This window comes from Balaenoptera acutorostrata, chromosome 9 (assembly GCF_949987535.1).
Source record: "Balaenoptera acutorostrata chromosome 9, mBalAcu1.1, whole genome shotgun sequence".
NCBI classification, from domain to species: domain Eukaryota; kingdom Metazoa; phylum Chordata; class Mammalia; order Artiodactyla; family Balaenopteridae; genus Balaenoptera; species Balaenoptera acutorostrata.
In genome coordinates this window covers 86,890,261-86,901,506 of record NC_080072.1, presented here as the reverse complement: position 1 = coordinate 86,901,506, position 11,246 = coordinate 86,890,261, and the positions used below count along the sequence as shown (strand labels likewise).

General features: G+C 39.3%; 1 protein-coding gene across 7 annotated transcripts in view; it reads left to right on the top strand.

Moving 5' to 3' along the window:
• The first annotated feature begins 740 nt into the window (after positions 1-740).
• Positions 741-11,246, top strand: part of ALKBH8 (alkB homolog 8, tRNA methyltransferase) — a 75,089-nt gene continuing 64,583 nt past the window's right edge. For all 7 annotated transcript variants that reach the window (XM_057553879.1, XM_057553877.1, XM_057553880.1 and 4 more), the window contains exons 1-3: positions 741-869; positions 6,970-7,105; positions 10,627-10,864. In XM_057553879.1, the coding sequence (XP_057409862.1) occupies positions 748-869; positions 6,970-7,105; positions 10,627-10,864 (496 nt within the window). In that variant the 5' untranslated portion in view covers positions 741-747. The remainder of the gene's footprint in view (positions 870-6,969; positions 7,106-10,626; positions 10,865-11,246) is intronic.

Here is an 11,246-nt window from a genome sequence, read left to right as displayed (position 1 = left end):
CCAATGCAAGCAGCATGATTATAATACATTTATATCACACAAATAACGTTAGAGCAGGAACAATAGCTAATCATCACCCTCTCCTGTGTCTTTTACTTCTGATCTGTTACCAAATCTTTTCCCTTTTCACTTCACCAGTGCAATAGCCTGTTACCTAGTCTTCTTTTAGTCTCTCCTCCTACCTTCCTCCAGAAGCTCCGGTCAAATTACCCGATTTCTTTCTGGGATCCCCTTAGGCCTACAGAACAGAATGGCGTAAATTCTTCTAAAATGTAGCACAGCCCATCTTTCCTCTCCTACCTCCCTCAACATTCTTCCACACATCTTTCTATCACCCGGTAGTATTCACCATTCCCCTGGCACATTCACGCATATTCACCTCCCACTCTCTTGTCTATGCAGTGTCATCTTTCAGACTCCAGGCTTCTCTCCCATTCCCTTAAGACTCAGGAGGTAAGATGCACAGAGCCCAAGGCGGAGGGGGGCATTACTCAGGGACCGAGGGACAGAAACCTGTTTGACCGTGTCCATTTCGGGAGCTACCCCAAATAAGCTGCACTAACAACCCTTGCTATGCCCCCCCAAAAGTCAACCTAATTTTCACTGTAACGGAGAGCCAGCTCTTCACTGGTCAAAGACTCTTGGCAGAGAAAGAGGCACTAAAGGCTCTGGGAGGCGAAAGGGATTGTGGGAACGCCGGTCATCTCCCCGCAGACTCATGGGAAATGTAGTGCAGTTTTCTCCAACATGGCTGCGCCCAGGAGAGTTGACGTGCTCGTACCCTCTGCGGCTTCTTGGGATAGAGTGGGAGAAGCTGCCGAAGGAGAGAGCACCCGCGTGGTGAGAACCCAGCCTGAGTCAAGGCGGAGGTTTGTGGCACTTCTTATTGGCGGCATGATGGATGCAAATCGCCACTTTCTCTTGTTGGCCTCTTCCGGTCTCCTCTATCTGCCTCAAGAGCTTCGGACCTCACCAGGGAGAGGAGGGATGGTCCGTGGGCAGTAGGGTGTCTGTCCGTGGGGTGGTCCTGTCAGAGTTTGAGGTGCACGTGCTTGTATTTGTTGCGGGTGCTCACATGGTGTCTGTGTCAATCTTCAGTTTCTTTTGGGGCTGGAGACAGGCGGTTGCAACCTGAGGAGTGTTGGTCAGTGGTGTTAGCTTCAGGGTTTTTTTGACCCTGCCAATGCAGTGAAGAAAGGATGTTGCTGGTGGTCTGGTAGCTTACAAAGCTGAATCTTCCTATGCTCTTTTTTGAGTAAAACCGGAGACCCCTGGGCTTCTGGTACTGTGAGCCTATAGTTTTGGCTGATTTCATTTAACAGATATTTACTGAGTACTTGCTGAACTCTAGGCACTCAAGTTCTGTGCCTTCAATTAAGTCACAGCCTTCTGGGTGAGCCCAGCACACAAACAAGTAATTATAATATAATGTGAAAATTGCAGGGATAGAGATACACATTAGATATTAATGAAAACATTGAAGAGGGCCACCAAGCTCAGAATCCTGGCGAAGAGGTTTAGGAGGTAAGATGGCAAGTTTAATAAGTTTAGGCTTACTCAGTAAGCGTTTATTGAGTAACTCCTAGGTGCTAGGTCCTGCTCTAGGTGCTGAGTGCTACAGGGTGAATAATACAGACAAAAAAACTCTACTTTCTTTTTTTCTTATTTCTTATTTATTTATTTATTTATTTTATTTATTTTTGGCTGCTCAGGTGAGGTACGTGGGATCTTCGTTGAGGCGTGCGGGATCTTTCTTTGTCGCGTGAGCTTCTCTCTAGTTGTGGCGTGCCGGCTCCAGGGTGCATTGGTTCTGTAGTTTTCAGCACAAGGGCTCTAGTTGAAGCACATGAACTCAGTAGTTGTGACGCGAAGGCTTAGTTGCCCTGCGGCATGTGGGATCTTAGTTGCCCCGCCAGGGATTGAACCCTCGTCCCCTGCATTGTAAGGTGGATTATTTACTACTGGACCACCAGGGAAGTCCCAGAATCTCTACTTTCATAGAGCTTACTTTCTAGTAAGTTAAAGGAGGAAGACAGAATAAACACAATTACTGAGGGCATTAGAAAATATAGAGTAGGTATTCTTCAAAGAATTAAAATGAGGTGATATGACAAGTGATGGGTCAATTTTTTCTAATCATTAAAAAAAATTTTTTTTTAAATAGGTAATGCAATTTGAATAGCTGCTAAATTCAACACTTACAAAAGAGGAGCTTCTCATTCCTGTACCTACTCTACCTGTTTTCCCTTCCTGGTGGCAACCCATATCACTGATATCTTGTATGTCCTAGAAACTTGTATGTATAATTTGTATACCTGTACTGTACTTTATAACCAGGGCTCATTTGATAGGAATTGAAGTTGTTTCCAATCTTTGCTATTAATTAAATTTAATTTACATAGAAGCACAGGAACATTTGTCTATACTGCTTGGTTCATTTAGGCTGTCTTATTTAAGGAGAGCATAGACACACATATTACTATTACCATTTAGGCAATATCCAGTAGGATGTGTTGGGGTTAAACTTACTAACAGAGCAGATGTGATTTCTAAACCCTTATTATCCTATGGAGAGTGTGCTTAGGCTGGACTCAGCATGGCTGGTATTATAATAAATAGTGACCTGGCTCCTGTAACATCCCATAACATGGCAAGGAGCATGCAAGCCTTTGTGCAATAGTGGAAATCCCTTGGCCAGGGAGGTGGCCTTGTTAGAAAGGGGCACCTCCACATCTCAGCACTGATATCAGCCTATTCCTTGGTGAGGTGACTCCACTGGTCTTTCTTCACATGTAGTAATATTGCCTCACTGAGGGAAGGAGAAGGGAAAGGGGATGACAGAAATGTGATTATGAGGCTCCATCTACTGCTGCTGGACTCTTAAGTGTCAGACTTAAAAAAATGTATTCAGCATCATCTTTTTTCTCATTTCTTCCACTTTGCAGTCTTTGCTCATGTAACGTATTTAGAAAAAAATTCTTAGTAGATTCATCCCTGTTCTTCATTGCTAACTGCAAAAATGATGATCTTGGAATGGAGTGGCAATAAGATAATTCCTTTGAGGGCCCTCAGCTTTTCTTGGTCTTCTTAAACAAGTCTTATCTGGCTCTTCTGGAAATTAACAGTAATTTAGTAGTAGACGTATTTAATACTTTTAACAAAGTTATGAGATAGTGTCAAAGAATAACACAGCCAGACATTAGTTAAAGCAGTGAAAACAGACTTTATTTAGTAATTATTGACAGTAGGAGAAAAAGCTAAACTCCATTCCAATTTGTGTGGAAGTGATTAGGGTGTGTGTGGGGGGGTGCTCAGTAGAGTCTGAGAAGTAAAAAATTATAAAGGGTGGGTCAGTGTAAATGCAGTTAGGCCAGCTGGCAATTATCAAAGTTAGGATTCCATCCTGTCACAGAGACTGAGAGACAGAGGCCCTGTCCTTCCTGACGATTACATTTCAAAGGGGGAATTCCCTGGCAGTCCAGTGGTTAGGACTCCGTGCTTTCACTCGGAGGGCGCAGGTTCAGACCCTGGTGGGAGAACTAAGATCTTGCAAGCCGCATGGTGCTGCAAAAAAAAAAACAAAATAAAAAACATTTCAAAGGAATGGTTCTCAGGTCCTTGGGAGAGACATGTATGAGTTGCAGGAGATACATGTTCACAATTGTAAGCTGGTGTTTTTAAGCAATTTTATTTAATTAATTTATTTTTTGGCTGAATTGGGTCTTCACTGCTGCATGCGGGCTTTCTTTCTAGTTGCGGCAAACGGGGGCTACTCTTCGTTTTGGTGCGCGGGCTTCTCATTGTGGTGGCTTCTCTTGTTGCGGAGCACGGGCTCTAGGTGCGCAGGCTTCAGTAGTTGTGGCACGCAGGCTCAGTAGTTGTGGCTCGCGGGTTCTAGAGCACAGTCTCAGTAGTTGTGGTGCACGGGCTTAGTTCTCTGCAGCATGTGAGATCTTCCCAGACCAGGTCTCGAACCTGTGTCCCCTGCATTGGCAGGAGGATTCTTAACCACTGTGCCACCAGGGAAGTCCTGTAAGCCGTTTTTAATAAGTGCTTTAAAAAAGAAGGGAGGTCAGGGGCCTATTGTTAGGAGATGTTAGAACAAATAGTAAAATATCCAGGCAGCATTTTAAGTTTTCTCAGGCAGCCATTGTAATGGGGAGCTGGGGTCATCCTAGGGTATGGCTTTATGCAGCTATAAGCTAGAGTTTGGTGAAGTTTTTTAGTGCAGGGTTTGGATGGAGTTATGTGCCAAGAATAGGCACTATTATTCCTATTTTATAGGTGAAGAAACCTAAGCACAGAAATAAGTAAGTAACTCGCACAGGGTCATATAGCTAGTAAATTGTAAACCTGAGGTTTGAACCTAGAACCTGGACCCCTAAACACTATGTTATACTGCCTCAAAAAACTGAAGGAGGCTCTGGGGAAACAAAAATATGATTTAATTCTTGTCATCAAAGAGCTCATCCTCCAGTGGAAGGGGACAAACATTAGAACAAATAATTAGTGCAATGTTAAAAATATATATTCAGCTGTCCCCTTCCTGTGTAACGATGACTCCTAAAGCTTTCTCTCTAACCTCATGTCTCTCGTTTTGCCACTTTATGTTTTTCATCTGCCAGCCAGACATTGCAACTGTGTATCTTAACAGTACTTCAAACATATTATATCCTAAATCTGACTCATCACCTCCCTTACTGAGCAGCTCTTCCTGACCCTCTTCTGACTTTCCAGTTTTGGAATGACATCACTAGCCTCTCAGTCACTCAGGCTCTGTCCTGTTAGTAACTGATCTCTGATTCTTCTCTCCCTCATGTCCGAGTAGTCATCAGGGCTATTGATTATTCTTGAACTTTTCTTTTGCCCTCTCCCCTTCTCTTCCTATTTCCTTTCTTCTTACAGCCTTCACCCTAGATCAGGCCAGCATTTCTACTTGTTAAGCAGGGTTATTGCAAGTCCTTTTGCTTCTCATTTCCCTATTGTGCTGTCCAGCCAGACTGTTTTACTGGCCTTACCTCCTATCACATGTGCTCCATGTATTAGCTAAACTGGATTACTGGCCGTTCTTTCAATAGTCTCAGCATTTTTCTCTATACATAAAGATTAATAATTAGAGTTTTGACTGTTTGAGAGCTGTTTTGGAATATGATTTTTTTAAAAAATAAATTTATTTTATTTATTTTTGGCTGCGTTGGGTCTTCATTGCTGCGCGCGGGCTTTCTCTAGTTGTGGCGAGCGGGGGCTACTCTTCGTTGAGGCATGTGGGCTTTTCATTGCAGTGGCTTGTCTTGTTGCAGAGCACGGGCTCTAGGTGCGCAGGCTTCAGTAGTTGTGGCACGTAGGCTCAGTAGTTGTGGCTCGTGGGCTCTAGAGTGTAGGCTCTAGTGTTGTGGCGTACGGGCTTTGTTGCTCCGCGGCATGTGGGATCTTCCAGGACCAGGGCTCAAACCTGTGTTCCCTGCATTGGCAGGCGGATTCTTAGCCACTGCACCACCAGGGAAGTCCCTGGAATATGATTTTATTTAACTTCTTAAACTTATTTCATTTGCTAACTTTGAAGACTTTCAAGTGGGTGAAGAGTGGAATCGGTGGATCAGCCAACATTCTCTGCTCTAAAAAATTATGTCTACTACTCACTGTCTTGGCCAGACACATCTATTTCTGTTTTTAGCTTCTGTTCCTTATTGCCTCACTGGATACCCTCCCTCCCATATGACTCTATATTTCTTGTCCTTTGATACTCAGCTCAAGTCCCCTTTTGTTTTGAAGTTCTCCCAAACTTTTCCAGTTAACATTGATCTTATCATTTTTGTCTCTAATTTGTATCACATCTAAAGACCATTAACACTTAATTATCTAAAGACACGTCATATTCTTTCATTGTTTAATGTTTGTTTTCCTCAACTAACGTATAAACTGGTTGAAAGCATAAACTATGTATTGTATTTGTATGCTGTAGAGTGCTGAGACCATAAGTAGGCATGTGTGTATTCACTCATTATCATTTGTTTACCCCTTCAACAAATTTTTGTTGAGCACCTACTGTGTGCTGGCATTCCTTGGAGTTTACATCCTGATGGAGGAATTAAGCCAGCAAATTAACCATCACAAATTGTGTTAAATTCTGTGAACAAAATAAAATAGACTTCTATAATAATGCATGATGTAGGGTGCTGATTTGGATAGTGCAAAGACCTTTTTTGGAATAGCACTCAGTAACTACTTGCTGATTGACATATTTCAAAAAAAATGAAAACACAATTCTATGGGGTTCTTACACCTGTTATTTAAAAAATTATAGATATAAAAATATATAACATATAGCTTAAAAATAATAAAACAAACACCTAAACCACCACCTAGCTTAAATACTTTTGATGCCTCTATGTGTCCCTTTCATATCACAGTTCTCTCCTCCCCCCCGAAATAACTTCTCTCCTGAACTTTGTGTTTATCATTTCCTTGCTTTTCTTTGCATTATGCTATATATGTATTTCTAAACAACATATGGCTTACTTTTGGATTTTGAACTTTATATAATGGAATCATACTGTATATTCTTCTGTAAATTTTGTCTGTTTGTTTGTTTGTTTCTTCTTTTTTTCCTTTCCTAACATTATGTTGTGAGATTTGTTTGTGGCACATTTTACCTAGGACTTCATAAGTAAAGGGATCGCATATGGGAAAATAGCTCACTTAATAGCACTAAAGCATTGACATGTTTTGTAGAACCTACCAGAGATGCTATTAGATGTTCTTGCTTCTTTGTTACCTTCTTAAATATTCCTTTATTGTCCATGCATCTGTTTGTTCTCACTTCTCTTGGCTGGTGACAAATATTGTAACCATTTAAAAATTATCACATGGAAATATTTATAAACTATAAAATACATGAATAGTGTTATTATAACTGTTTCTTGGGACTCTTTAAGGTTGACATTTTATACTTTTTTTTTTTTTTTTAAGTATTGCCATGGACAGCAACCACCAAAGTAATTACAAACTCAGTAAAACTGAGAAGAAGTTCTTAAGGAAACAGATTAAAGCCAGGCATACTTTGCTGAGACATGAAGGCATTGAGACAGTATCCTATGCTACTCAGGTGACCTAAAACTATTATTATCATTTGAATGTAAATGTATTGCCATGTTAGTGTGTTCTAAGTAATATTTGTTAATAATTGCTCAGAGAAGAAGGCTATAATTGTTCCATCGTGTGTTACGATCTGTGTTTAATATACGTATGATAGGACCTGCTAACTTTCTATTTTGGGACATAGCCTAGTATAGTTTGAATTTCCACTGACTGTGTTGGTTGAACTAGAGGAAGTTGTAATTCTGTATTAATAACAATAACACTATACAACTGTTTACAGTTTACAAAGCATACTTATATTCATTATTATATTTAATTCCCTAGAAATCCTTATGAGGTAGATGAGAAAACTAAGGTTCTGAAAGGTTGTGTTATGTCCACTGATATAAGGTGTTGAATAGAAACCTAAAGCTAGATCTTTTGTACCCTAATGCAGTCTTCTTTCTTCTATTCCTAACTTCATCTCTATTATAAAGTATTTGATTATATGCTGTGAAACATTTCTTATTTATGAGACCTTATTTACAAAGCCTTTTTGTTTTGTGATGGGCAATGATTAAATGATATATATGTATGTATGTATACATGCCCCCCCAACCCCCCAACCCCCCTCCACACACACACACACACAAACTCTTCCTGGTCTATGAATGAGAAGAACTTATTTTAACTCTTAGCTTCTCCACGTATTTGTACATGAGCAGTACCCTTTGACCTCAGCTTTCTTCATTTGTAAGGACATAGTATTACATACTTTTTATTCCATTGGATTGTTACATTCTAAAGAGAACACATAGGAGGTGAAGCTGGGATTAAAATTTAGACCTCTTGATTCTCAGACCAGTACTCTTCTATCATGCTTTTTCTGTCTTCTGTACTGCATCATAGTTTAGGAATGAGTGCTCTATTCAGGGAGATTTAATATTAGCAGGTAAAAGGCCCAAACTTAGATTTTCTTAAATATTAATAACTTCAGGCCCCCTCACCCGTGGCATCCACGCACAGCGTGCCTTGCACCCAGGTTCCTGCACTGTTCCCTCGCGGCCATGAGACGCCGGGTGCTCCTTCTGCTCCTGCCACCCATGCTGGCCACGCTGGGGGCTCGGGGGCTCTGTGACCAATGAAATACAGTGTAACGTGATGAGGCAAGCTGCCTGTGGCGGGAGATGCATTCCTGTGGCCTGGCTCTGCAATGGAGGGCAGGAGTGCCTGGATGGGGCGGACGAGCAGTGTGCTTTGCAGGTGCGAAATCTTCATCAAGCACTAATCACTGAAGAAACAGTTGTAAGGTATCATCCAAAAAACCAGCATCATGGAGGACTTATCCTTTCCTGAAGTACACCTTCAATAAAAGCACATATACATGAAAAAAAAAAAAAAAAACCAATAACTTCAGAGAATTTAAACCAAATCCCTCAAAAAAGGATGGAGTAGATAATAGATTAGAATTAATGTCTGCACACACTTCCTGCCAAGACCCACTGAAGCTGTGAGGCATTCAGAAGATTTATGACATACCCTATTTTCATCAATTCTCAAGCATAACTGGCTGTTTTTCCCCTTACAGGGGTTGTGAAGACAAGTGGTGAGAAAAGAAATGTGTTAAGTTTCTTTGCTGCCTCTGAAACTTGTTTCTGGTTGAGGTTGACTTTTTTCTTCAGATCTCTAGAAGCTTTAATCTCACCTTCATGGCTTCCAAAGTGTCATTTTATTTGGACTTGATTAGTTTTTTCTCCTCAATATTTTTAAAGGAAGAGAAAACAATTGTAGATGGACTTCCAATTATATATTATCTATCTAGGGGAGAACAAATGCTTTTTTCACTGTATAAGTATAGGTGCCTTTGTACAACTTTATAGTGATTGTTAGATTTTTCTAGAGCCATTATCCTCAGATTATCAGGGCTGAAGATAACTTAAAGTATGAATTCTCTTCTTCCTATTACTGGAAAAATTGCTTGGCCGAACAACTATTTATTAAATTAAGCATTTCATTATATTATGTAACTCACATGTAATAATAAATAAGTTCCTCCCTTCCCTCTACCATTGCACTCATTTTTGTGTGGTTTACCTTTAGCATTGCCCACAAATCACTTGGATAGCATTTTTGAGGACGCTTAGTATTCCTCAAGTCACCTCTCACTGTTTTCCCCAATTCCTAGATGGGACAGTGGACCCTTGACATTTACAAAACCTTTGCAGTTCCTTAGATTTGGGAATATTGGAAATGTTTTTGTAATTATGGCTACATATGACCAAGCTATTCTGGTACTTTAATTTATAACTTCACTGAATGAGGTCCAGGACAAGCCATCTGAGACTAAATTTTATACCATATCTTATAGTATTGTATTAATGTGTTTATTAATGTGTGTGTGTATACTTACATACGTATAAAGTATTGGCTGCCCCATAAAAGAACAGAGCTTTACTTATTATCCAATTTTATAATAATTGTTTTACATTCTTTTAAAACAGGGTTCTAGATATTCCCATTTTATGCATGTGAAGCTAAAACATTATGTTCTACACTCCGGCTTCATATAAATCAGGTGTTGGCAGACTACTGTCTTTAGGTCAAATCTGGCTTGTGAGCTAAGAATGAGTTTTACATTTTTAAGGGTTGTTTAAGAATAAAACAAGACTATGTGGCAGAGGCTTATATGACCTGTGAAGCTTAAAATATTTACTATCTGGCCCTTTTCAGAAAAGTTTTGCCAATACCTGGTATAAATGATGAAACTGATGAGCGTAGGCCATCAGTTGTTTACTTTTGTTATGCTACAGAGTTTAAAGATATTAATGCTGTGTAGAATGTTTTTTAAGTACAGAGACTATAATGGCACTAGGCCATAAGCAGCAGAATAAAAATAGGAGACCTCCCCTACCTAATTCCTTGAGTAAAGTTGAACAGGATTGCAAATGACAGGAAGTAAGCATGATATTTACAAAGGAAAAAAATTTAATTGCAAAATGACTGAATAACCCCACATACAGAGGAAATTTTTCCTGTTTTATGTTCAATAGAACTTGTAATTGTTTTTTTCTTCCAGCCAGTACCTTTACCTTTAGTTTTTAGTAAACATTGTATAATGGTTATATCAAAAAGTGTGGATTCTGGAAACTGACAGAAGTAAATTTGAAACCCAGCTCCAACTAATCACCACCTTAACCTCATTTTTCTGATTTTTAGTTTCTTTCTGTATGAAGTGGGGCTTATATTACCCACTTTGTAGGATTGTTGTGAAGATTATGTTAATGAAGATTGAGTAGTAAAAACATATAGCACAGTGTCTAGTAAAAAAGCAAGTATTATGTAAATCCTTGTTTCTTCTCTCTGCCTCCTCTTTCTGTTTCATTTTGTTAAATTTATGAACAGTGAAAGTTATCTTTTAATTTGTATGTATGGTCATTAAGAAATGAATATTTTACTGAAAAGGCTATTAAAAATCAGTATTATTTACAATATCTTAATAAAAGGTTGATATTAATTGCTCATGTTACTTTCTTTTTTTGTTTTTTTAAGAGCCTGATTGTTGCCAATGGTGGTTTGGGTAACCGAGTGAGTAGGAACCAACTGCTCCAGGTGTTAGAGAAGTGTGGATTGGTGGATGCTCTCTTAATGCCACCTAATAAGCCCTACTCATTTGTAAGATACAAAACTGTAGAAGAATCCAAGAAAGCCTATGATACTCTCAATGGAAAAGAAATAGTGGATGACTTAGGACAAAAGATTATTCTGTACTTGAATTTTGTGGAAAAAGGTATATCATACAGGTATCTTTTTAAAAATGGTTTTTGCTTTTGTGTGAGTTTTCTTTTCATACCTCAGTTGGAAGTTTCAGTTATTGTGAAACAAAATTGAACGTCAGTTAAGCAACCCCTTTTTGTTTAACAAATATTCTTTAAGTGCCTAGTTTGTACAGGCATGGGACTAGTAGTTGAAGGGAGGTTATTTAGACATAGCTTACCAACCTAACAATATATTTATTATGTATGCATGTTATTTTGGAAGCCTGCTATCTAACTGTGTCTTTCAACATTTATTGTTGAGGATTTAGATCACCAATTTATTTTGCAGTGTCTACCCAGAAGCTTTCAATTAATCACTTAGGAATTAATTGTGATCCAAATGATTACGTGCCA